Here is a 26,480-nt window from a genome sequence, read left to right on the forward strand (position 1 = left end):
AAGCAAGCTCCTGACTGCTGGCAGAGAAACGCTGTTTGAATCAGGAAATCATCTCTGGAGGCCTCACTGAGACGACTCAGCTGCTGCTGTCCTGCAGCAGGACGGGACAGAAGAACCCTGGGGAGGGAGGGCAGGCAGCAGCGGCGGATAAAGCCTCCACGGGGGACCTGCCAGTTGCGACTGCATTGTGTCCCCCCAAAATCATATATTGAAGCCCTAACCCAGTACCTCAGAATGTGACTATTGGACATAAGACCTTTAAACTCCTGACACAAAAATCTGTATTAGGGCTCTCCAGAGAAACAGACAGAACCGATAGGATGTACATTCTCTATCTATCTATCTATCTATCATCTATCTATCTATCTATCTATCTAATCTCCATCTATCCCTCTAGCTGTCTATCTATTGAGAGATTTATTTTAAGGAATTGGCTCACACAATCATAAGCTGAAAAAGTCCCAAATATGTAGAGTGCATCAGCAAGTTGAAGACCCAGGAGAGTTAATGGTGTAGTTCCTGTCCAAAGTCCTGCAGGCTCAAGACCCAGGAGGAGCCACTGTGTCACTTTGAGCGTGATGACAGAAAAGAAACCTATGTCCCTGTTCGAGGGCAGTCAGGCAGGAGGAATTCTGTCACTCGGGAGGGTCTGCTGTTTTGTTCTATGCAGGCCTTCAACTGATTGGCTGAGGCCCACCCACATTAGGGAGAGCAATTGGCTTTACTCCACCCGTTTAAATATTTTTCTCATCCAAAATCACCCCGCCAAACCTCCAAAATAATGTTTGCCCAAATATGTGGGCACCCCATTGCCTAATCCCAAATTTATGCCTTGCTAACCTGACACCTGTACACACCACCTTAAACTCCTAATCTAGTTTGACTGGTGCCTTATAAGAAGAGAAAATTTGGTCACACACAAAACACACTAGGAATGCACATGGACAGAGGAAAGACTGTGTTGAGGAGACAGCAAGGGGATGGCCATCTGCAAGCCAAGGAGAGGCCTCAGGAGAAAACAACCCTGCTGACACCTTGATCATGGACCTCTGGCCTCTAGAACTATCACAAATAAATCTCTGCTGTTTAAGTCTCCCAGTCTCTATTTTGTTGTCAGCCCTAGCAAACAAATACACTGCCCTTCCAAACTAGGAGCGTTCCCATCCTCTTGAGAGAACTTCCTTACTCATTTCTTTTTCAAAATTCCTCTGTGGAACTCTAACACCCAAGGTGATAGTATTAGGAGGTGGGGCCTCTGAGAGGTGATTAAGTCATGATCAGCCCTTAGAAAAGAGCCCCCAGTGAGCTAGCTCGTCCCTTCCACCCCGTGTGGGCTCAGGGAGAAGGTGGCATCTGCAGACCAGGGAGAGGGCTTCACCAGAACTCAACCATGCTGGCATTCTGATCCTGGGTACCATTCCGGAACTGGGAGAAATAAGTTATCTGTGGTTCTAAGGCACCTAGTCTGTGCCATTTTGTTGTAACAGCCCAAATGGACAGTCCTCTGCATTCCCACAAAGTCCAGGACAGGTCTGGCTTGTGCTCCTCATGGGGGTCAGGGAAAATGGAGCTCAGAGAGCTTGGGGTTCTCTACCAGCAACCATTTCAGTAGGAAGAAAAATCTGTTCTCAAAGCCCAGTCACCAGCCTAGAAGGCATCATTGTGTGAATTTGCCTGATGTGCGAGTGACCAGTAGAGGAAGGTGGCCTTGGCAAGCACAGCTACAAGCTGAAATGCAGCCTCCCCTCACCCTTGGCCTTGGTACACACTGCACCCTCACCCTGTGGCCGCCTCCTTTGGGCCTCTCTGTCTACTTGGCCCATCGAGTGGACACCGTCACTCACCCTACCCTACACAGAAAGGGGGGATGGGCACTTTGGGAGGCAACATGCCTGTTTCAATCAAACTACAGAGAACAGGGAGAGAGGGTGTGTTTATGCCTGTACATGTGTGTCTGCAATATTTACACCCTCGGATAACAGTTTCTCTGACACACATACGCTCTTCAGGAGGAAGCTGAGAAAATGAATGATAGTTTCTCTGTGTCCAACAGCTTCTTGGACCAAGTCCAGAAAATGAAGTGTTTGAAGATGCTGCTCTGGCCCTTCTCTGAAGGGCCAGCAGGGCAGGTGGGATGGAGGTGGGGGCCCACGTCATGGTGAAGTCAGGAGAGAGGCAGAGTACGGTGCCCTGTGGGGTCTAGATGTTTACCCTTTGCAGGAGCAAAGCTCCTCAGCCAATTGGTTAGCAGTCATGGTGCCCTGGGACCATCCAAGGCATTGTGGTTGTACCCTTGGCCTCTGGGCTCTTCCAGTGCATAGAGGGAGATAAAAGGTCAGTATCTGGTGAGGACCAAATGAATACTACAGGTAATTTGTAGGGACAGAGAGGCTTGGGGGACGAGGTTGATCATTAGCAATCAACACTTCCAGCCAGTGCTGGCTGGTAATCCTGCAGGCAGACAGTGGGATCCCTAATCCCCATGTACGGTATGCATTTGGCCCTAAGTGAAGCCACCTTTCCACTAAGGCAAGAGTATCATGCTTTTCCTTCTAATCTCTCATGTTCTTCACTGTGGTGGTTCCTGTGGGTGTCCTTAGAGTCTCCTGGGACAGATGTGAGTCTGGGTCTCCGCCTGTCACCAAAATGCTGCCTGGCACGTGGTGGGCACTCCATCACTGTTGCTGCATCTCACCCTGTCATAGAGTATGTTTAGGACGGCCCCCAGCAGGCAGGCCTGCCAAGACACATGCAGGTGTGATTCTAGCTCGCAGAAGTAAAGATGGGGCAAACCAGGTTTGGGAGGACTGGAAACTTGGATAAGGACTTGCCTTGGCCTTCCATCACCCCCTTCCATCACCTAGTCCCGTGGTAGAAATGGTGTCTTGGGGTGAGAACCCCACAAAGGAACGCCCAGCCTCCTGTCAGGGGGTCCTGAGGTTATGTCAGTCAGGCTAGGTGGGGTCATGGTGTAGTAAGAAAAAACACCCCCAAATCTCAGTGGCTTATACAACAAAGGTTTATTTCTCACTCACATTACTTATCCACTTGGGGTCGGTGGGGTGGCAGTGGGAGGTCTGCTCACCAGTCTTGTAGGACCCTGGGCCAGCAGAGGCACTCCACCTGGAGATGTGCTCCCATGCGGCCAGCAGCTCTCAGGCTCCCAGAGCTCCTGCCTGGAGGGGCCACGACACTTCTATCACATCCCACTAGTCAAAGCGAACCAACCCAACCTCCCAGCTTGTAGGCCTTTCACGTGACATGGGGCCCTGTGGGGACCAGCAGTGTTTGTGGACCCTAAGGTGACCGCAGAGGGGAGACTGGCTGGCTGAGAGCGACGGGGAGCAGGAGGGCTTGTTTGGGCTGCCAGGCCTGCGCTCTGCACCCTGACTGGGCCAGATGCAGGCAGAGGCAGAGCAGGCCTGCAGACTCCCTGGCACCCAACCAGCCTTGCCTTCCTGAAGCTTTCTCGGCAGACTGTGAAGTCCTATTTAGGACGCTCTGCAGAGCCTGGTCCTTCTAAGCTCGTCACGGCGGTCAGTCGGAGAACAGCAGCATCAGGACTGGGGGTTAAAAACTTTCAGGAACCAAAGAGCTTTTGTTCTTGAACTTTCAGGAACTAAGGAGGAAAAAGTGAAGTGAGGACAGGAATACAATTTAAAAGAAAACAGAAGCAAAAATGCCTCTGCCTTTGTCAGGTGTATTGGACAGACACAATCAGGGACAGGCTGAGGGGAGGCGGACAGTCTGCAGAGTGGGACTTGGACGGCCACATGTGTCAGGATTCAGAGCGCAGCGGGCGCAGGGCTCTGTCCTCTCAGCTGTTCCCGGCCAAGGCAAAGCTTCTGGGCTGGGAGTGGGCCACAGCAAGACGTTTGCTGAGGTGAGCTGGCCGGGAAGGGCACGGAAATGGGAAGGTGCGTATGGGGCTCTGCGCCTGCTTTGCTCTCCGGCCGGGACAGCAGGGATCACACCCTCCCCGCAGCTGTACCACCACTGTTCTTTAGGTCGCAGGTTAACTGTCGCTTCTCTGGGAAGTGTTGCCCAACCTCCCCAAGCTGGGCTGGCTGGCCCCCCTCTGTGCCCCCTAAGCATCTCATATTCTTCTGTATACACAGCTAGCTCTGCCCTCAGGATTTAGCAGCACCCCAGGAACAGAGAAGGTACGCTGTGAATCTGAGAATCATTGATGGGGCCTGTGAGTGCTCAGCCCTGTGCTTCGGGAGGCCGACAAAGTCAGACGGAGACACCGGGGCCTGCAGGGTCAATGCCCAACCTTCCCTGGCTGCTCTGGCTGCCCTGGGCTCTGCGGCAGGGCCATTCCCAGATCCTGACGACTGAAGCCCCTGCGACTCAGCCTAGACTCCAGGGACCTCCAGGCCACCCCAAGGCTCTTGGGAGCCAACACTCGCACTGCTGAACTCCCTTGCCCAGTTCCATCCCCTAATGCCCCAGCTTGCCCATCCCTGGTGCTTCAGTTTCAGCCAGTCCCAACAAGGTGCAGTGGAGGTTCTGGGCCTCATCCTGAACTCATGAGGCTCAAGGATACCCTAGTATCACACCTTCCCCACCTCTCCCAGGAACATCCAGAATGTTCCCATATTTTCTCCTAAATCTTTCTCTCCTGAATCTCTGGGGAGTAAACCATTCCTGGGCACTGGGAAACAGGAGTATCTTGATGGCACCCACCCCTGCCTCTCAGTGCCTCGATTTACCCATACATAAAAGTTGGGCTGTATCTGCCCCTTACAGAGATTCAGACAATGTTAATATTACAGTGCTGGCTGCTCTTTGGAAAAAAGGATCCCTATTTTCATTATTTTGCCCTCTAGCTCCCTGTCTTCCACCTCTCTGGAACCTTTTGGAATGTGCTACATAGGCCACACTAGAGAGGATCTTGGGACTCGTAGGGGCCAGCAGGTAAATGGTCACAGGCCTGGGAACAGTCACACATAGGCAGTGATGTCTGTCCGAGTGCCTTTAGTTCAGCAGGTTCAAAGCTGATAGTCACTGAGGTGGGGTTCTTGAGCCAGAAAACCCAGGAATGGCCAGCCCTGGCCCTGGGGAGGGTAGCTGGTAGAAGGGACCCTTCAGAAATAAGGAGAGGCCTGTAGAAAGGGCCTCCAGATGTGGGCTGCCCTGGGCACCAGGCCAAGCTGCTCGAGCTGCAGCCGCGTGGGCCTGTAGGCATTGAGAATGCTGTAGAGAGCGGGTGAGCCATCATGGGGCCTCGGGGAGAAGTGGGCCTGTGGGGTCGGGGCCCCCAGAGGACCACAGTGGGGCTGGAACCTGGTGGGTGGAAGTGGGTTTGGGGCCAGGGGGCTGCTGGGCCCTGAGGATGCAGACAGACTCTGGTTCTGTGGGTTGCTGCTTGGTGACGGGCTGCTGAAGGGGTTGGAGTCTGTGCTGCCACTAGCGGAGCAGCTGCTGCCACTGAGGCAGGGGGCGCTGGGGCCAGCTCCGGGCTGGAGGGGTGCGACCAGCCTGGGCGACTTGAGGCCCATCACAGGTTTGGAGGAGGCGTAGAGGTGGCGGAACTCCTCGTCGAACAGCTCCACCGCTTGGCCTGTGAACTTGGAGAGGATGTTCCGGTGGACGTGTCCGCAGAGCCAGGTGAAGCTGGAGGGGGAAAGAAGAGAAAGTGAGGGGCGGAATGGGGGGCCTCCGTGACCTTCCAGGGAGCGTGGCCGATGGCAGGGCTAGTAGGGAGGGTTAGCATGTGCCCACCACTCCTCTGTGCGGCTCATTTTGTCCCAGTATTCCCCTTTTACAGGTGACAAAACTGAAGCTCAGAGACCAGCCAAATGTGTGCAGGTGAACAATTCAGACGCCAGAGTGAATCCCTGGCCTCAGGTCAGCGTTCCCTCCTGGTGCTCTGAGGATCAAGTGAAGGTTCCGGTGGCCAGGATTCTCACCTGGCCCTGGTCGGCTGGCTCACTGCGCACATGTGGGTGATACGTTGTTATTGACTCTATATAGAGAGCTCCACCCAGTGCTCTGGGAGACAGGGTGCACAGCTGTGGGAGAGCAGAGACTGGAGTGGTGGCAGCTCTGAGGACAGAGACTGAGACGGCTACTGGGGCAGAGAGGCCCAGAGGCAGAGCCCGGCTTGCTGCACGCAGACTCTGAGTGGATGGGACTCTAGTGACTGACCTGCCACCGTGGGAATCAAGTTGGGTATAAACCCTTTCACCCCAAGAACATTCCATTGTCATTCCTTGGTCTCACTGAATCCATAGTGAACTTGCCTGGGGCTGAAACCCATCGGCAAGACATGCTCCGATTACGGCCCCTTAGAACATCCTTATGGAGGCACAAAGGGGCTGAGCGCCAGCGTCCCGACTCTAAGCTGATGAGCCACCCAGCCACTGGGGCCTCAGTGACTCCACCAGTGAAGTGCGGGAACACCTGCCTCCTGTAACCGGCTAGGGTTCTGGGGAAGGCAGCTGACAAAAGGAGGCTGCTCCTTGGAAGGCAGGGGCTGTGTCTGCATGACAATCTAAAGGGTGCAGGCCCATTTTCAGACACAGAGACCCCGAAGAGGTGTGAGGGGATGGAGAAATCCTGTGCTCTTTGGGAGACAGACAAGAGAATACAGGGCGAGCCTGCAGGAAGGGAAATGAGGTTGCATAAATGTAGTTTGCCCAGCATCCATGGAGGACACCCTCAAGCAGAGGCCTTGGCTCTCCTTCTATTTACAGGTTTAAATGAAAATAAAATGCTTAAGGCATTTATGTATTATTTTTTATGATTTCCTGATTTAACCAAATTTCTTTCTTTCTCTGATAAGAAACTCCCCTTTTCACTACCATCACCACCAACCCTTGAAAATGCCTAGCAGCATCACAGAAGACCCACCAGGAGCACATCAGGTTAGAGATTTCTGGGTCCCTGATGGTGGGGAAAATGGACGTTCCTATGGCCAGGATCCTCACCTGATCCTAAGCTACTTGATGATGCAATTGGCCTACTGCTAGGCTGCTGCCCCCACACCCGTAGGCAATGAGATGTTATTAAGCCACTATATAAAGAGCTCCGCTCAGTGCTCTGGGTGGAGGCAGAAACGGAGGAGGATTACAGACCTGCAGACAGCTGGAGGCAGACATGATTCTAGTGTTCGACCTACTGCCAGTGAGAATAAAGCTGGGTATATAAACCCTTTTACCCCAAGGACATTCCTTTTTCATTTCTCCATCTCACCAAATCCACAGTGAACTTGCCTGGGGCTGAAACCCTCAAGCAAGACACTAATAATGTGACCCCAGGCATGAGGAGGAATGGGGGCAGAATGGTCAGAGGGCAGGGTCAATGTGGGCACAGAAACTACCCCCACCAAGGGTCTGCTTCCAGAACCCAGTCAGCGCACTTTGCTCCCAAAAGCCCTGGCCCAGTCTGCCGAGTCCCTGCTTTGGGAGGCGGCCAGGGCCCAGGCAAGCCTGTGACATTCCTGGGAAGAATAATGAGGCTTTGCTTAAGCTTCACCTCCTGCTCAGGAGCCACCCCACAACCCCAGGGAGGTGACCAGGTGGTGCTGAGCCCAGGGCCAGCCAGGTAACAGGGAAGGCACAGGCACAGGGCCAGTGGGCTCTTGGTTACCCTGAGAAATCACTCACTCTGTGTTGTTTGGGGTTAGGCTAGATTAGTGTAAGCAGCTGCATGTTCAACAAAACAGGTACAAAAAGGCCCTGACAACTTTTCAGGCCCCTGTGACTACTCTGTCCCTGCCCCCAGTGGCCTCTGTGTGCCCCATGCATGGTGTAGGGGCTCCCTTCCTGTACACCCTACTCTGTTCATCCTGTGCTCTAGCTTTTACATTTCTTTTTATCACCACCCATGGTAAGACATACATTTTATTTTTATTGTTTTTTGGCCCTTAAGTACATAGAGTTGACTGAAGCATAATCTTTGGCTCTAGACCCACTCTCATCATTGGTCTATTCATGGCCCATTTAAAGTAAAGTAGCTGTTTACTTCATTATTTTTATTTTATTTTTTTTAGATAATTATTTTTTATTGTACTTCATTATTTTAAATAATGTAATAAGCACTATGAACCCATCACCTAAAGTTAAAAGCCAGACAATAACCAGCATCTAACCATATGGTTCCTCCTGGCAACCTATTTTCTAGGTTCCCCAAAATAGAGGAAATCATCACCCCGAATCCTGTTTCATAGTTCCCATACTTCCTTTTTCTCTAATTAAAAAAGGTTATATATTCTGGAAAATAAGTTGTTTTCCTTTAGTTGTTTTTAACATATATGTAATCTTCTGGGGAATTTTTTTCACTTGATGTTATATTGCTAAGATTTATTCATATTATCTCTCATTGCTGCACTTCATTCATTTTTGACTGTTGTATAATATTCCACTGGTGGCTATATCATGATTTATCATTCCATTCTCCTATTGATAGCATCTCAGTTGCTTCAATGGTTTTTCTTCTATGACAGTGCTGCTATGAGGGTTGTTATACCTTGTTCTCCTGTTCTGTGGGCCAGTTTCTCTTAGAAATATACTTCGGAGTGGAATTGCTGGGTTATAAACTAGATGTATATTCAGCTTTAGGAAAATGTTTAACTCTCTCCATAGTCAGTGTACCAACTTACAACCCCATCAGCAATGTAGAAAAGATCCTGTAAATCCAACATGTGGTATTGTCCATCTTATTTTTTTGTTGAAAGTTATAAAATGGTAATTCTCTCTACCCCTGATTTGCTCTTTGCTGATCACTAATGATGCTGAATGTCTTGTCGTGCGTCTTCACATGTGTCCCTCCTTGCTGAAAAGACTGCTCAGGTCCCTCATCCACTCTTCCATTGTGTTGTTTTGCTCTTTGTGACTATTGTACTAATCTTGTCAAGGCATCATAAGCCTGCTTCCAGTTTGTAATCTGACTTTTCACTTTCTTTAAAATGTCTTTCAGTGAACCAAAGCTCCTAACTGTAATGGAGTGGGATTTAGCAATCTTTTATATTTATAGTCAATGCTTTCTTGTATTGCATTTAACACAGAGGCATATCTGTGCTAAGACACCTAATCTTTATCCTAAGGTCTAAAAGATATTCATCTTTATTTTTTACTAAGAGTTTTAAAGTTTGTGTTTCACATTTAAGTCCTTTTAATCTATTGGGAGGTGATTTTTTAAATATATGTATAAAGTAGAACTGATTTTCCAGATGGATAATTTTTTCTTCAGTTTCTCCTTTCCCCACTGCTCCGACATGCCCTGTCACATGTGGGTCCATGTCCAGGCTTCCTGCTCTGTTCTGTCCCTCCCAGTGCCACATTGTCTTGATTACTACAGCGCCCTGGCAAGTCCTGATCCTCTGGTAAGGCAAGTCCTCCCTGTCTGTTCTTCAGACTTACCTTGGCTATTCTGGGAGAAATACATTTTGCATTGTGACCTACTGACACGTACAAATATACACATAACCACACAACAATTTCTAGAGCAACCCTTACCTCAGTTTGCTCTGATTATTTTTTTTCTATCCTATTTCATAAAAAAAAATTCTGGACATATTCTATAAATTGTTTTCATACCTTTCTAATGGATGGTAATGGACAGTTTGAGAAACTTTGTTCCTCTAGCCACACTGGATGGCCATGACCTAACATGGACTTCCATTCATTTATTCATTTAACAAATATTTATGGTCATGTGTAATGTTCAGGCACTTTATGAACTGTACTTCATGTCAGGAATGCAATATAGAAGAAAACAGACCCAGTCTAGGCTGTGACATCATGTTGTTATAACCTTGGCTAAACAAGTCCACAAAGAAGGTCTCTGGGGAATGATCTGGAAGCTGCCACTTGCAAGATAAGAAATGAGCAGAAAGACAGCAGGAATAAACCTGCTCAGCAGAAGGAATAAACAGCAAGTGCAAAGGCCCTGAGGCATGAAAGAGAGCTTGACCTACTGCCAGTGACCTGGGGAGGAGGTCAGTGGCTGCAGCCCAATGGAGGGGGAGGAAGAATCCTGCTGAGACAGAGGCCATGGTTAGAATGTGGATTTTTTTTCTAGGAGCAGGGACAAGCATGGGAGGATTTTAAGAATGGAAGTGATTTGATCTGGTTTGTGTTTAAAAATCTTTCTGTTCCTGGAAGAGAAAGCCCAGAGGTAGTAGGGTGGATCAGGGCAGGAGGGGATTCAAGTGCCAGTCAAGTGGCCGGTTAGATGGCACTGAGTGAGGCCCCAGGATCAGAAACAGGGGCGCTCCATTTGCATGGGTGCCCCGAGTGAGGCAAAAGCCTGAGGCGAGAAGCTGTGGATGGAAACACCGGTGGGCTCAGTAACCCCGGATGATAGAAGTGTTCCCTCAGGGCTGCCTCGGTTCAGAGACCCCTGGCCTGCGGGTTATGAAACAACAGCTCCTTCCGGCGGCTGCACAGCACTGCATTCGGCTTCACTGCAGCCTGTGAGGTGGGGGATCACAAGCCCCCACACAGCTGAGGAAAGCAAGGCTCAGGTGAGGTGGAGAGAGAGGCCAGGGAGTGGCAAAGGGGAACCTGAGTCCAGCCTGGCACTCTCCCTGACCCTGTGCCTCCCCGGGTTTGTTTTTCCTTAGTTCTATCATTCCTGCTGTCTGCATGGTTTCCTTTTTAATTCATCTGGCTGTTGTTTATCTCCCTGCCTTATTGCTTATCTCTCCAGGAGAGGCCCCCCAGCCCTGAAGTATGATTGCTATGTATTTAGTAGGTCCCTACACAGCTGATGAATGAAGGAACAGAGAGGTGCGGTGACTTGCCTGAGGTCACCCAGCCAGGAAGCTGCAAAGCTGGGAACTGAATCTAGGTCATCTGACTTCTATTCTAGGCCAGGCTGCTGCCACTTCTAGTCACTAGCACCAGCGATAGGTTCTGTTGAATTTAACATCCTTCAGACAGGGAGAAGGGGCTGGGAAGTTGGTGTTGGGGACCACAGACAATGAAGCTTGTCATCTTATCTAAGATATGGTGATAGCTCAGCAAGTCCTGGCAATCCTGAAGTGAGAGGAAGGCTCTCTTGGTGCCCCCCAGGCTTCTCAGGGACCACATGTCTCTCCCACAGACCAATGAGCATTGCCCAGGCCTGCTCTGCTTGGCCGCCCCTCAAGACTGACATCTTCCCAGCCCTCACCCTTTCAAATCTTGCCTATCCCATGTCCCCTTCTCTTGGGACCTTGCCAGGGTACTGGCTGGCTAACAGCAACCATTTGCTGAGCACCTACTGTGTACCAGGAGCTATGCCACAGGTTTTGCAAACTTTATCCATTGACCCTTACCATAACCTGTGAGCAAAGGTATTGATCCCACTTTACAGATGAGGAAAGTGATGCTAAAAAGAATTGAATTGCACACTTTCAATGGGTGAACTATCTGGAATGTGAAATTAATCTCAATAAATTAGTTATATGAAAATAATAAAACAGTTTGAAAATAAACTAGGACACACACACACACACACACACACACACCCCAAAACAAACTGCATGGCTTTATAACCATGCCTGAGAGAGCTGAGGAGGGAAAAAGAGAATTCTATGTCCTATTGCAATATGAAGGGAAACTGAGGCACTTGGCTGGGGGCTGGTGTGCACCAGCTCAGCTGTGACCTTCTGGAACCTTGACCAAAGGGGAAGCTCAGCTCACCTGTATGATCCAGACAGGACATATCTCCAGTCTGAGATGATGAACTTCTCCTGGATCTGGCCGGTGAACTTCCTGCCTGATTTGGCACAGTACACCTCTCCTTCCACGCTCCGGATAGAAATGTTCTGTTGGAAGGCAAGCCACAGTGTCACTCACTAATTATGTATTTATAGACATACATTTGCCTAGGAAAGAATCTGAAAAGATGCTCACTGAGACATAAACAGGTTAGCCCTAGTCGGTGGAATTAGAGGGCATTTTTCGCTTTTAACTTGGCTATATTTTCTGAATTTTCTTCATTGTCCTGACATTATTTGAGTAATGGGGAAAAAGAAAAGAAGAGATGGTAGAATTTAAACAAAGAAAATAGAAGAAAGATGAGGTCTGATATCCACGGAGCCTCCCATCCAGGCTCCCATGGGCCACGGAGGACCGGCCTCGCCTTGTAAGTGACTTTAGTAATGTGAGTCCCTGACCCCAAGCTAAACAGCGGGAAGGCCCAGTGCAGCCAGAGGGGATGGCTTTGTGAGGACCTCAGTGGACCCTCGATTGTCCTAAGAAAAGGTCTGTCTACAAGCCAAATTGTGGCCCTGTTTGTCCCTTTTTTCCCAGCAGCACCTGCTGCTCCAGCCCTCAAGCTGGAGCTCTTAGAAGGCAGGAGAAATGAAAGGCAGGGGACGCGTGGGATGGGAGAGGCTGGTGGAGTGCTGCTGGGTCCCAGAGAACGCCCGCTGGTGGCCGGATGGGCTTCGCAAAGGGGTGCCCGGTGCCTCCAGCAGCTCCTCCGCGCCTCTCCGTAAGCTCCGCAAGATGGCTGTGGAGGCCACATCCCATCAACCTTTGGGAGGTGGAGGATGGTCAGGTGTGGCCGGGGTGGGCCATGGAGGCACGGCCTGCGCTAACTCTCTGGACCTGTTCTGACGGCCTCATGCCGAGGGGGTGTGGTCCCGGTAACAAAAAGCAGACCCAGTAATCAGAAGACCTGAGGCCTGTGGCACCAGGAGGTGCCTGAACTCAGCTGCACCCTGTCATTGTGGAGGGAAGGGAGGACGACAGGGTCTCCTGGAGGCCGGCCCGCCTGAGCTACAGGGAGTCACTCATCAGCCCTTTGCTGCGCCTGCTCATGAAAGCTGTGTGTGGTTTTACACCTGACCCGGAGTTAGCTGCCCCAGATTTGACCTGACTAAATGAACCCTTATCTCAGGTTTCTTCTGGCCAGAAGGAAGCAGGGAGTTGGGTTAAGTCCAAGAGGACCAGCTTCGTGCTGGGGAGTCCTAAGCGCACCTCAGAGAGGTCCTGGATGTTGCCCCGCCCTGTGACGTGTGTCCCCTGGGTCTCCTCAGCTGAGAGGAGAGGAGGTGAATGCGGCAGAGGCTGCTGCTCACCAGGTAGCCGCGGGCCACTTTCCGCTTCCCAGCCCCGAGCACCTATGTGAGGCCCAAGGACCACGAGGGGGGGTGATGAAACTCTCTTCCAGGTCAAGTCCTGAACCCCGCTGTGCCAGCCTCCCGCCATCTCTCTCGCCACCACTGCTGTCTTGGAGACCACGTAGTCTTGGGATGCCGCGACACAGCGAGGGAGGCCGTCTGCCCCACACTGGACTTTGAGCAAGAAATCAACCTATATTATGTTAAGCCTTTGACAGGAGGGCACCTGTCACCCTATCCTAATACCAAGTACCGTCTGGGCTCTCCATGGGGCCCCTACCTTGAGGTGGCTGTCAGAGATCTGCACTTTGTCACACATCTCCTGGAAGAGCTTCACACCTCCCTGGTCCAGGAGCACACAGACGAACACCCGGCGCTTGCTGGCTGCCTCCAGAATGTCACAGAAGATCTCCACATCCGTGAACACATCCATCAGGATGGCCAGGACCTGGGCCAGGGCAGAGGGGTTGAGTACCAGAAGTGTCAGGGCCACATGCTAGCTGGTTTCGACCAAACTTCCTAGGTCCCAGGAGGCCTGGGAGAGCTGTTTGCCTGGCCACGCTCTGGAGGACCGAGGACGCGGGACCCCAGGGAAAAGCACTGCTGTGGGGGCCCTGCTGTCCAGCCCAACCACGGATCTTCTGGCCTCTCCACCCGCCGTCGAAGGGGACAGTGCAGAGGAGGAAGGGGAGAAAAGCAAAAGGAGGAGGAGAGCAGAGAGGGGAAGAGAAATGAGGGGAGGTGGCCAAGCAGGTGAAGGGAAGGAGAGATTAATCATCATGGATTCTCAGCCATTTGGACCTCGAAGGCACTCCATGATCAAATATTGTAAAGCAGTGGAATCCTCCTCTCAAACAAAATCCCTGTGGAGACCCTACATATAAATGAGACCAGGCTGGGCTGCCCACCGGAATGGGGAATGGGGGCCTGGCAGCCCACAGTTACTGTATCCTCTATCATAACAGAAACTTGGGGAGTGCAGAGCCCTAGAAATCCAGCAAAGGAGAGAGACACCGTGTTCCTACTTGCCAAGCATCCACTCCTCCTTCTGCCAACGGCACCCCAGTCTCCCTCTAAGGAATCCCCTCTCCTGCACAGTCCAGGAGGCCTGGCCTGGGCCTGGGGGCGGGCACATCACAAGGCCAGCCCCGTGAGAGTGCGTCATCCCCCGCTGGCCACAGAGATTGGCCGGTGGTGGTCACGTGGCCTGACTTATTCCAGTGAGACTCGGTCCTGACTTCTGCTGGGATTCTGGGGGCAAGGAGGCATTCTTTTAACTGGCATTGCTTAACTGGTAGATTATGAACTATAGCTGCTACCGGCCCTCATGCCACCATGTGGGGACAGCCTGCCTGAAAACGCAGCCAGCCCCCAAGAAAGCAGGGGGTGGAGAGAGATGGCCAGCTTGAGCATCTGAACATCTGGTTCCAGTCATGCCTGAAGCCGATCCTACTGTGCACTTTTCCACTAAGGATGTCAACGCACAGTCTTCTTCTGAACCCTGTTTGAGTTTGCTTTCTGTGATACTGTGATTCACGATAAGAAATATATATGTGGCCTTTGTCCTTGTTTCTGGCACCAAACTCCTAAAAACCTTGGAATTTCATAAGTGATGAGACCTGAGGGCATCGAAGATCTGGGCCCTCTCCCCACACCTTGTCTTACGCACCTCTTCCATCTGGCTGTTCCTAAGTTATACCCTTTGTGATAAACTGGTAATCTAATAAGTAAAATATTTCTCTGAGTGTTGTGAGGCACTCTAGCAAATTAATTGGACCCAAGAACAGGGCTGTTGAATCTCCAATCTGAAGCTGGTGGGTCAGAAGCACAGGTGACAGGCTGGGCCTGTGGTTGGTAGGAGCTGAACTGTAGACATTCCAGCTAGCATCCTAGAATTGTTCGATGGTGTGGGAAAAACTCCCACGTAGTGGAACTGGAGCAGGATTAGACTTTTGTCAGTCAATCAAGAGTCTTGAATTGTGGTATACTGACAAGTGGATTATTAAGCAGCCATTAAAATGATAATCATAATGGTTACATAGACACGGTGAAAGGTTCAAGTAAAACTTGCTATGTAATACCTGCTCAACAAATGTGTATTAACAATGAGCAAATTAAGTAAAAAAAGGAAGAGAGAGAACAAAATGATAGTATGGCTACTATGATTGCTATTGAGGAAAGCACTATTCAGACAGATAAGCCCAAGGCCAAAACTAATGGTTATGTTTGGATGGGGTGATTTTCTTTCTTCAACATTATCTGTAATAATAATGTTCCACCATGTTTCTAATAATTACAGGATTTTTTTTGACCACCACCAATAGGGAAACAGCAAGGACAAGCAAAGCATCATGGAGACAGGCAAAGGAGAGGGCTGGTACCACTTGGAGCTGACTTTCTGCTCAGTTGATGTGGGTGTCTGGACACTGTACTGAGAAATTGCTCACGCTGGGCTAGAAGTCAGAAAAGATGTTCTAATAGTGAAGCCCCTGATGTTCTAGAACCAAGGGGTCCTGTTATCACATGATTAAATGTTTGTACACATTTAAGCTTATGGCACCAAAAACACGGAGGCCCCTCTGCTGAAGGATAAACGCCTCCTTGTTTCTTGGAAGTACTGACAAAGGAGACAATTCCCCCCTGGAGGTCAGCAAATCCTTCCAGTTGTTCCAGGGAGTCCTGTTTCCCTGAGACAGAGCTGGTGAACAGTGGCTGACTGAATGGAGAAGGGGCAGGTTTGTAAATAATCCCATGTCCTGATCTAAGGGATCTTGGAAATGCAGGCTCACAACATCTAGGTGTATCTGTTTGCCTCCTGCAAGGATTGTCTCCCAGCTGGATTGATTCAAGGCCAGTGACTTCTTCAGTCCCCTGCATGGATGAGCTATCTTACATGGTATAGGGCGCTGAATGATGACCTCCCAAAAGACATTTCCACGTCCTAACCGGAACCTATAGATGTAACCTCATTTGGAAAAAGGGTCTTTGCAGATGAGATTAAGACCCTCAAGATGAGATCATCCTGGATTATCCACGGGGCCTAAAGCCACCGACAAGTGCCTCATAAAAGACACCTAGAGGAGAGACAGGGAGGAGAGAAGAGGGCCATGTGGAGATGAAGGTGGAGACCAGAGCTACGCAGCCGCAGAAATGCCAGGAGCCACCAGAGCTGGGAGGGCAAGGAAGGATTCTCCCCTAGTGACTACAGAGGGACTATGACCCAGCTGACATCTTAATTTTGGACTTCCGGCCACCAGAACTGTGAGAGAATTAATTTCCATTGTTTTAAGATGCCAAATATATGGCAATTTGTTACAGCAGTCCTGGGAAACTGATACAGAAGGATAATACATAATCCAGAAGAAAAGGGATCTACTGGGCATTAGGAACATCTGGCTCCAGCCCCGGTGATACTGGAGAGCAGCTGAGTGCCTCGGGACAAGTCGCTTACCCTCTGGGCCTCGGTTTCTTTACCTATAAAACATTGCACAATAATAGAGCGTTAGCTGTCATGCAAGGTGGGTCTAACCATAAGCCCAGAAAATGTAAATGAAGCCATGCGCAAAAGTTAAGGGTGTTTCTCTTGTGTGCTGTTAAAATATGTCTGGTTTTTATATGCATTATTCATGAGCAGGTGGGGCTAATACTAGAATAATACCATGCAGGAATGTTGCTTTAATCCGGGTTATGAAGAGGATTACAATTAGTGTCCATACCTCTATGGGCAAAAAAAGGAGACACAGTAGGGTTCTCGTTGAGGCCAATCAAACGGACTGGCCCAATCGGGTGGGGTTGGTGGAGAAGGAGAAGGAAGCAGGTTCATGACATCTTGCTGAAGAAGGAGGCTGGTCTGGAAGCACAGCCTGGCAGGCTGGCTCTGCGAATCTGGAGTTTCAGTGAGCCAGAGGGGCTCAGCCTGGGGGGGTGCTGGTCTGCTGGGCATCCCACATGGAGGTGTCTTCCTACAGGGACCTCAAATTCTGGGTGAGAATCTCTCACTACCTGCCAGGCAATGTGAGTTCTCATGGGCTGGAAATCCTGCTGTTTCAGGAAATGGGATGTGGGTCCTGGTGGGGCTCCTGACCACGTGGGGGACAGCTGTTGGGGGCACTTAGCACCCAACCCCCACTCTGTGCTTCTATTTCTACTCTTTGTCTTCTCCCCTGTGCTGAGGCTCCTTTTGTGTGCTTGCTTCTGACAGATGAGTAATGACAGCAGCGACTCTTTGTTGAGCACCTACTCTTGGGGTATGTTCATCTCCTGTAACCCTTACAACACGTCACGTTGGCTTCCCACGCGGGAAGTTAAGCAACTTTCCAAAGCCAGATGGCTAGAATGCAGGGGAGATCCCCCAGACCCCAACCCAGAACCACTCCTCAGTCATTCTACATCAGGCCTGAGGGCTCTGATGCCCGTCTGACTGTCTGTGTCTGTTTACAGCAAATGCAACCTGAGGGGACAAGAGCCCCCCCACTTGTGAGTTAGGGATGGGCCAGGAAAGGAGAGCCAAGCCCGGGAGGTTTGGGGGACCCCAGAGCAGGGTTCAAAGAGAGTGTGGACACAAAAGGAAGGGGGCCCAGGTGGGGCCGCCCCCAGCAGCCCTCCCCTGAACACAGAGGGAAGGGGCCAATAGCCCTTGAAAAGGCAGCTGCTGGGACCACCAGGAGGGACCACCCCCCAAGTCATGTTTGTGTCAGGGTCGCCTCTGGCTGCCCTGGTGCCTCCTGGTGTCCCCTCCCCCATGGCCCCATCCTGAGCGGTTGGCGGGGTACCGCTGCTGAGCCCGCAGGGACCCTCAGAGGGAGGCGCCCGGAGGTGGGGAGTGACTGCTCTCAGGAACTCCTGTGGGACGGCAGACAGGGCTCTCAGGTCCCAGGAGGATGGTGGGGGCATGCACACCCCCGCTGGCCCCTGGGGGCTGCCGCACCCCTTGGGACCTGGGTGGGACCCGGACTCCCGCACTGGGTGGAGCTGTTGGGAGGCCCACATGCTTAGGGGGCTCTCCCACTCTCCCAGGTCTGGCCTCTCCCTCAGAGGCCCTTGTCAGACGGATGACTGGCAGCCTCAGCCTGGGGCCCCTGGAGGCCCTGGGAAGGAGCGTCTGCTCATCAGCCTCCTCCAGGGCACTGAGCAACTTCTGCTCTCCAGCGCCCTGTCCCCCTGGCCCCTGGCAACCTCCCTCAGACAGGCTGGCAATGACTCAGTGAGCCACGGGGTGGGAGGGTGGGGAGCCACTCCCAGGGCAGGGGCTCGGCCTGAAAAGTTGGTCCTCAACACCTGGGGATAGGGACCTTCTTTAAGACTTTCCTGCTACCCTTCACTCCCTCCTCCACAAGCCCCACTCTACCCATCCCACCCCGGCCTCCCAGAGAGCTGATTGGATTTTTCTTTCTGTAGTGTATCTGTGGCACTTGTGGAGAAAAAAGAGGGGAGGGCGCATGTGTATACAGTAAGCAGAGGAGGCTTGCCTGCGAAAGGTCTCCAACTGTTTGGTCTCAGGACTCCTTTACACTCTGAAAAATTATCAAGGGTTCCAAAGAGCTGTGGTTTACATGCCTTATAGGTCTTGATCTTTGTCATATTAGAAAGGAAAATTGAGAAAATTTAAAAATGCTTATTTGTTTTCTTAAAATAACTGTTTGTAATGTGAAATGATAGTAAACATTGCCTATTAACATAAATAATGGCTTTAATGAAAAATAACTGTATTTTTCCAAAACAAGAACAAGTTGTAGGGACCAGAGCGGCATGGTTTTTACCATTGGCTTTGCAAATCTCTGTGGTGTCCGGGGTTGCTGGCTTCTCATACCTGCTTCTGTGGCACAGTCAGTGGTGATACGCTGTTTGGGTGGAAGTATGTGAAGGTTCTCTGGCCTCACCCACATGGTGGTCAGAAAGGGCGTGACTTTACAGACCCGCTGGCCGGGCCTCAGGTCTCCGATCCCTCAGGGACCCTTGGTCACACTTGGAGGATGTATTAACCATGCTTTTTGTTTTTCTGTGTTTTATGATGCTTTGACATCCCAGGCTAGCTACTGCCTAGAGGTAGCCCCACTTTGCCTAGAAGCCCCACCTTTGATAGGCAAACCAAGCAATTCAGAGCCCACATCCCAACCACTGTTATGTAACTGTCACACATCCGGCCAATAGTCCCCCTACCCTAAATCCCCCCAGGGCCAGGTATTGGGCAACTGGGGACCACCTATAGCCCAAAGCTGTCAAAATTCACAGGGACCAGTCCTAAATGGTTTACCTTGCCTCGCCTTTCCTGCAAATCCACAATAAGGGCTTGTGCCCAGGCCTTGCCCTCCCACCTTCTGCTTCCTAACTGATCCTTGTGCTTCCTGTGGGGCCCTAAGCAGTGAGCCGTGTCTTCTGTTTCTAGGGATCTGTTAGTAAAAACTCTTCTTTCCTCACAGTCATTGCCATGACTGCATGTCTTCCCACCTCAAGCCCTCTCACAGCTCCTGACCTTTGTGTCCAACACGCCCTAGGCCTGGAATTCCTTTCCCTTCCCTCTGCTTGACAAACTCTTACTCAGCCATTGAGACTCAACTCAGAGGTCACCTCTTCCGAGAAGCCTGCCTTAGTCACCTCCCCTCTGCTCAAACCTGGGGCCACCACCCGCCCATGTTCTCCTCCCAAACCCCCATGGGCAGTGGAAGGGAACTCCCTAGAAGGAAGGGAGAGAGGCCTCTTGTTCTCCTCTGCCGTCCTGGGTGCGGGGCCTGACCACTCAGTTAGGTTCTGTAGAATAAAGGAATATGAACATGCAGGGCAAGAGGAATCTCTGCTTCTTAGAAGGGAGTGGAAATTGCTCTGGAACACACCTGGCAGGTGGGCTGCTCCCTCTACACCCCTCCCAGGCGGCTGAAGCCATGGAAGAAGACAAACCTATTTTCTCCTCTGTCTTCCCTCTTCTTCCCACCTCTGTGTGGGGAGACAGGGCACAGCCCACTTCCATGGACAGCCTGCGACTGGGTTCCAGACCCCAGCATCTCTCCCATCCAAGTATTAACCTGGCCCGACCTTGCTTAGCTTCCGAGATCAGACGAGATCAGGCACGTTCAGGGTATATGGCCATAGATACCCCCTGGCATCTCTATGGGAGCCATGCCACCCCTGAGCCCTCGTGTGTGTGTAAGTGTGTGTGTATAGGAGGGATATCACAATTCTGCCTGCAAAGCCTGACAGCCAACAAAAGGGGTGAAGTTCACGATGGCCTGGGGCATGGAGGGAGAGGTGGGGACTGTGGCAAAGGAGACCCACCCAAAGAGGGGGCCACAACTCAGCCCCAGAAGGGCCAACTCTTCCTACCTGCTAAGAGGAGCTGGAGATTCTTACTTTTAGGTGAAATCTTGAGATTTTTAAGTGTCTTAAATTCATAACATGCTGCGTTGGTGAAACAAAGGCTATCAGCAGGCCCCAGGGCCACAGAGGCAACCAGAAGGAAGCCTAGCTGGGTGGGGAGGAGGGGGAAGGAGAGGGGCTCAGTCAGCAGATTATATTTCACAAGCCCTAACCTGGCTTCTTTCCAGGGAGTCTCGCACACTTTGAGCTGCGGCTGTGGTTGGGAATTTCCCCAACACCACTGGTGCCCCCACTGCAGAGCCCTGACCTTCTCACACAGAGGTGAGAGCCAGCACACTCAGGAACAGCCCTTTGGAGCTGGAAAGGGCCTTAGTCCAATGTGGAATCTGAGGCCTGGGGAGGTCAAGGGACTCCCCCTAGATCACTCCTGGCTGCCTGCTGTCCCATCTGTCAATTCCTAATGCCACCCTATCACACAAACATGAAATTCTGCTTGGAAGCAGCCCAGTGACATGAAAAGCCAATACTCCACCCATTGTTACCTTCTATTTAATTTTCTAGAACCCCACTCCCTCCCACCCCATCCACATAGAGCCTTCTCACCTCTTGTGGCTTTTTCTGGAGCCTTAAGATTTCGCACAGTACTGACTTGGGAGTGTCGGGGGTGGGGGTGGGATTCAGTTAGGGATCCGAGCAGAAAATGAGCTGAGATATCAGCTTGGTCCTTTCTAAGTCCACTCATGCCCCTCTGCAGCTCCAGGAGGCAGGGGGTAATGTCCACAGCCCTGTGCTGAATAGACACCGGATGTACCTGGGGTAGAATGAGCTAGAGTCCCTCCGCCCATTGCAGATGACAGCAGGCAGCCACTGCGGTCTTGTTCCAGGAGCATAGGGGGAGCTCTGACCGAATGCCAGTCACCGTGCCTGAAAATTCTATCAGTCAACCTCTGGGTCTGAAGGATTTTTCTTCTTGTAAAGTTACTTACTAAAATGTAAATACTCTGAGGAGGGAGAACCCTGCTCCTCTGTCTGAGCACCGGCTGGATTCAGGCACTGCTCACTTGGGGGCAGACGGGTCTAAGCTGAGTCTGAGAGGACAAAGGGCAAGTGTGTACCCCAGTGGGGCGGCCCTTCATTCAGACGCACAGAGGAGAAGCAACTTGCCAAGCCTGGGGAGTTCAGGAGAGGCTTTCTGAGAAAAAGGCTTTGCAGCTGGGTCCTTAGGAGGAGCAGGTGTTAGTGAAAATGCAGGGTGGAAGGCAGGGAAGGTGAGAGGGTGCCAGGCAGAGAAAATAGCAATATGCAAAGGCCTAGCGACAGAGCAGAGTGGGTTTGAGAATCTGCATGTCACTCAGCATTGAGTGACAGACAGGGGGTAGCAGAGGAGCCGGAAGCCTGTGAGCCATAAGGGGTTTGCTCTTCCCCCTGTGGGCTAGTGGGCACCATGGGAGGCTCTAAGCAGGGAAAGGACCCAGTTAGATTTGAAGTATAGGAGCAGTGCTCCACTGAAGCAGGGAGACTGGATGGTTGGACTTGTGATGGGAGAGAAGCGCCGGGCAGGAAGCTAGTGCAGGAGCCCCAGTGAGGGGCGGTGGCCTGCGTGCAGACTGTGCCATGTCGGATCAGGAAGTCAGTGATCCAGGGCAAGGCAGAGAGTACCATCCCTGACTCCATCCTGAGTCCAGCATCTGTACTCCATTAGAGCAGGACTCGCTCCCGCTTCCCCCTCCACAGGCCCCCGTCCCTCCCTGCCGGCCTCCGGCCAGGGTACAGGCTCCGCCATCGATACCTGGCTGGTCCGCGTGATGCAGCGGCGGATGAGGTCCCGGATGTTGTTGTGCTTGTCCATCTGGAAGTACACGGTGGCACTGGACCTGTCCTTCAGGTAGGGCTTCTCGGCCAAGGCCCAGGTGTGCAGCAGGGTCGGCTCACTGCCCTCGGAGGCCATGGGGAAATAGGTCCCAGACTGTAGGGAGCAGGCGTCGTGTCCCCTGGGGCCGGCCTCGGCCCCTCCCAGAGGCTCTGGAGCAGAGGGGGGCTCCTTGGCCTGGGCCTGGATATACTGGGCCTCCACTGAGGACAAGAAGTCCACCTCACCTTCCTGGCTGAGCACCTGCCAGTAGGCCTCGGGACCCCCATCCAAAAGGGCATCTGTTGCCAGCCGGGCACTCTCATTGTCGCTGAAGTCAGCCCTGGCCGGCCGGACCCACTGGCTCTTGACATCTTCCAGGCGTTTCCGAATCTTACCTACATGCCTGGACCAGCTCATGCTGCCCTCTCCCTGAGTTGTGGCAGGGGGCCAGCACCTGAGGTCTTGCTGATGGCAGGGGCACGCGGGCCACAGTGCGAAGTGGAGCCCTCAGCGCTCTGGGGAGGCACAGCCAGGGTCCAGGACTACCTGCCACCTGCTGCACCACTGAGGAAGCAGTTTGCTGTTCTCCTGAGCAAGGCTTCCCAGGGATCATCAACTACAACGGAGGGGTTGGCTTATCACTGAGCAACACCCGCCCTGCCCATGGGCCAGGAGGGCTGGCTCAATCTCACCTGGGCACACCCAGCCCTGGGAGATTTCCTCTCCTGCCAGCGGCAGAGGGAGGCCAAGGTGAGGTGGCCTTCCAGTTCATTGCACAACTCCAGGAGACCCTCAGGCCTTGTTTGCAAAGCCGGAGTAGGGGTGGTGGGGGTGGTGGGGGCTTTCCCAGCACCAGCACTCCCATGCCTCAGGTCCCCTCCTGTGCACCTCAGTCCAAGTAGATTGGTTCAAAGACAAGAACTTCCCTGTGGGGAAGATGCTACCCCTGGATCTTCCCTCAGTGTGAGGAGGGAAGCTGGACACAGGCCAGGCAGAGCCATTCACCAGGTGCTCCTCCTTTCTCTTGGTAACACCCCAAGTTCCCAGCCCTCCCATCATCTGAAAAAGCTCTTCTCTGTCTGTCTGTCGCATTGTCTTTGTCAAGGTTGTGTTCGAACAGATCCTGGGGCCAGGGCTGAGGTGGACGCTGCCGCGGCTGCGGCTGCTCGGAACACCATCTGGAGCAGAATCTGGGCCCACTGACCAAAGGGGTGGGTCTGTCTGGGTGCTGGAGGGCCAGGTGGCAGCAGGCGTGTTTGAAGTACACAAGCAGCTAATGGAGAAGCCACATTTTCTTTCCACATCAGATCATGGACAATTCCTCGTCAATGGAATGCAGTATCTACAGTCTTTGACTGGGTTCTGCCAGAAACACAATGAGTCTAGAATCCGTACAAGCAGCTAGTTGGATGGTGATGGTGAGAAGTCCAGGCAGGGGAGGGGGACTGAACAGGAGGGGAGGGCAGCCTCTCCAGGGTATGTCAGTGAGTGGGTTACTGTTGTGACATCTGAGGCTTATGAACATTTTGGGAACCGCTGGGGTCCAGTGCTGCTGGGCCCTCCAGGGGACAGTATAGAGTACATCTCAGAGCTTTCCTACCCAAAGGGTGAGAAAGCTGCAGGATTTATTCACCACAGTATCCAAGGTCGGGGCTCCTGGGACCACATTCATTCCCTAGCACCCACGGGCTTGCCCTGTGGCCCACCCAGCACAGCTCTGAAGCCAGAGAAAGCCTCAGGCCAAGGCGTCGGTGCACAGCAGGAGGCTGTTGAGTTGGGGGTGTTCCTGGGGTAGAAGCAGGGCCCTGACAATACCTGCTAAGAGAACTGCGCTGGGAACTGGGACTACAGGGGCCTCAAGCAGTGAGCCCCAGTGCCAGACACCTCCCTGCGGCGCAGCTGCTCTGGAAGGAAAGTTGCTATTGGCACTGTAACCCACTGAAGCTGTGGCCCGACTGGCTCAGTCCAGTAGTGGAGTGATATTTTGAAAGGCACAGTCCATAGAAGAGAAAAGTGAACTAAAAGGAATTTCTTCTCCTCATTTGAAGGACACTGAAGGAATCCAATTCGCTACCTCGGGCAACTCTCCCTCGATTCCATTTCTTCTCCTCCCTGCAATCTCTGGAACCTCGGCAAGAGCAACCCTAACAAACTCTCTCCCTGTCGCCCCTCTGGCTCCCTGCCCTCTCCCTTCTGCCAGCTCTTGCTTACGCAGGTTGACTTGACCTCTTCCGCACACTCTCCTCTGATCTTCCCTCCTCTCTGGCCCAGCTGTGGCCACCTCAGTGCCCAGGCAGGCAGACAGACGTGAGGAGGGAGCCATCGACCACAGCACTTACTCCGGTTCGCTCCAGGGCTCAAGAACCAGGTCCCAAGCCTAGTGTTAGAGATGCTGCATGTTTGAGACACGTGAGAGCATTGCAGCCTGACCTCTCCCGCACTTGGTCATCACTGAGTGCTCACTGCATGCTGGCTGTCTATGCTGAGGGAGACACAGATTATTAGGGCTCATTTTACAAATGAGGAAACCAAGGCTCAGAGAAGTTAAGTAACTTGCCCAAGATCACACAGCTAGTAAGAAACAGAGCCTTGGCACTGTCACTCCAAAGCCCAAATATTTTCCACTGTGCCACACTTCAGTCTTTCCTTTTCCTTCTCTACCCTCGGAACCATCCAGATCTCTTATTAGTTCCAGAATGTGTGTAGGAGACAGTGGAAGGAGTGGGTGGATGATCTAGGTTCTCCTCTCACTTAGGCCTAATGCTCTTTGGTAGATGAATAAATGATTGAGGGACCCCTGAAAAGTGGCAGATCGCCATGGCTGTTAGGGACTATTTTCACCTGGCTACTTGGAGAGCAGCTCTCATTAAAAAAATTTTTTTAAAGAATCTTTGAGTGGGACTTTCCCCACTAGAGCTGCTGGAGGAAGAAGAGCCCAGCTTCTCTTGTCCCCACATCCTTGCCTCTCACAGACCCAAGATATTCTAGTTGAATCCTTTAGAATAGACAGCAGACACACTCCACAGGCTTTGTCACACCTTATCCTCCCATTCTGTGCTCCTGGCAGGCGTTACTAGCTGATCACAGAACTCTTTCCTCCGGAGCTCGGAACCATCCCCTCACTGCTCTTTGTAAGGCTCAAAGAGAAGTCTTTGGAAGGGATCTTGGATGTCCTGCAAGTCACTCCAGTTTACTAATGAGAACACGGTAGCCCAGAAAGGGGGAGGTACACAGCTGGCCAGTGACTGTCATCAGCACTGTCCCTCATCTCTGCCTCTCTGCAGCCCCGCTGAGAAATGCCATCATTCCTGCTGGGGCTGAAATAACAAACTCCCCCACCTGAAACTGGATCCGGAGGTCTGGCCCGCTGCTGAGCCACAGCTTCGTACATTGTGAAATCCTCACCAAAGAGCCCTCAGTTCCAGGCACTGTGGTTACAGACCACTGACTTGCCTTCCTCCTCCCTGCAGCCTGAAGTGTAGTCTCTCCTCAGGAGGACGCCTGACAAAGGGGAAACAATGAGAAGCCAGGTTCCTATCAGCAAATGCGTGGTGTTGGGGCTTCCTGAGAATTCTGTTTATCTAGGGCAACAATTCTCCACTGGGACAGTCTTGCCCCCACCCAGGGAGCATCTAGCAATGTCTGAAGACATTTTGGGTTGTCACCACTGTGGAGGTAAGCCACTGCATCAAGTGGGTAAAGCCAGGAAGGCCTCTACATCCTACAGTGCAAAGGGCAGTCGCCACAACAGAGAACAAGCTACCCTCCATGTCACCAGAACTGAGGTGAGGAACACTGGCCCAGGGCTCAGGCAGCCGAGCTCAGGAAGGGGCTGTGGGGTGCGTGGCTGACCCCGCCCATGTGGGAGCGCCTGTCCCTGCCTTCATTCAGCCTGTCTCCTCAGCTGGAAGTCCTTGCCTCCACCATCACAACTTACTCAAATCTTCCCCAGCATTCAAGGTCAGCCTCGATTCCCCTCTGCGTGAGGGAGCCTTTCGCTTGTAGAACTTGTAGGTATGTGTCTCATCTCCCCCACTGCAGCAGCAAAAATGCTTCCAGGCCTTGGGGATCAGCCACAACTGGGTTCAGACTGTGCCTGTGCTCATGTGTGGCCCTGGGTAGGTCACAGAGGATGTCGCTGCCCATACCGTAACAGCGAACACTCAGGAACATGCCCTGTGTCCCAGGTGCTAGTCCAAGGGCTTCGCGTGTGTTAACTTGATCCTCACAGCAGCCCTAGGAGTAAGCGCTGTT

General features: G+C 52.1%; 1 protein-coding gene across 1 annotated transcript; it reads right to left on the bottom strand.

The window, feature by feature from the left end:
• Positions 1-2,997: 2,997 nt before the first annotated feature.
• FAM83A (family with sequence similarity 83 member A) lies at positions 2,998-22,849 on the bottom strand. Its single transcript, XM_036925516.2, has 4 exons — positions 22,164-22,849; positions 13,344-13,511; positions 11,637-11,761; positions 2,998-5,619 (listed from the first exon to the last, which is right to left on the bottom strand). The coding sequence occupies exons 1-4, from the start codon at positions 22,641-22,643 to the stop codon at positions 5,091-5,093; spliced, it is 1,302 nt and encodes a 433-aa protein (XP_036781411.1). The 5' UTR covers positions 22,644-22,849; the 3' UTR covers positions 2,998-5,090.
• Positions 22,850-26,480: the final 3,631 nt, after the last annotated feature.

Source organism: Manis pentadactyla, chromosome 3 (genome assembly GCF_030020395.1).
Source record: "Manis pentadactyla isolate mManPen7 chromosome 3, mManPen7.hap1, whole genome shotgun sequence".
Taxonomy (NCBI): Eukaryota; Metazoa; Chordata; class Mammalia; order Pholidota; family Manidae; genus Manis; species Manis pentadactyla.

Coding starts and splice junctions, on each gene's coding strand:
- FAM83A (XM_036925516.2), bottom strand. CDS start 22,643: ATGAGCTGGTCCAGGCATGTAGGTAAGATTCGGAAACGCCTGGAAGAT. Junction 13,512..22,163: donor GCATCACGCGGACCAGCCAG/GTATCGATGGCG, acceptor GCCCTGGCCCAG/GTCCTGGCCATCCTGATGGA. Junction 11,762..13,343: donor TCTCTGACAGCCACCTCAAG/GTAGGGGCCCCA, acceptor GCCTTCCAACAG/AACATTTCTATCCGGAGCGT.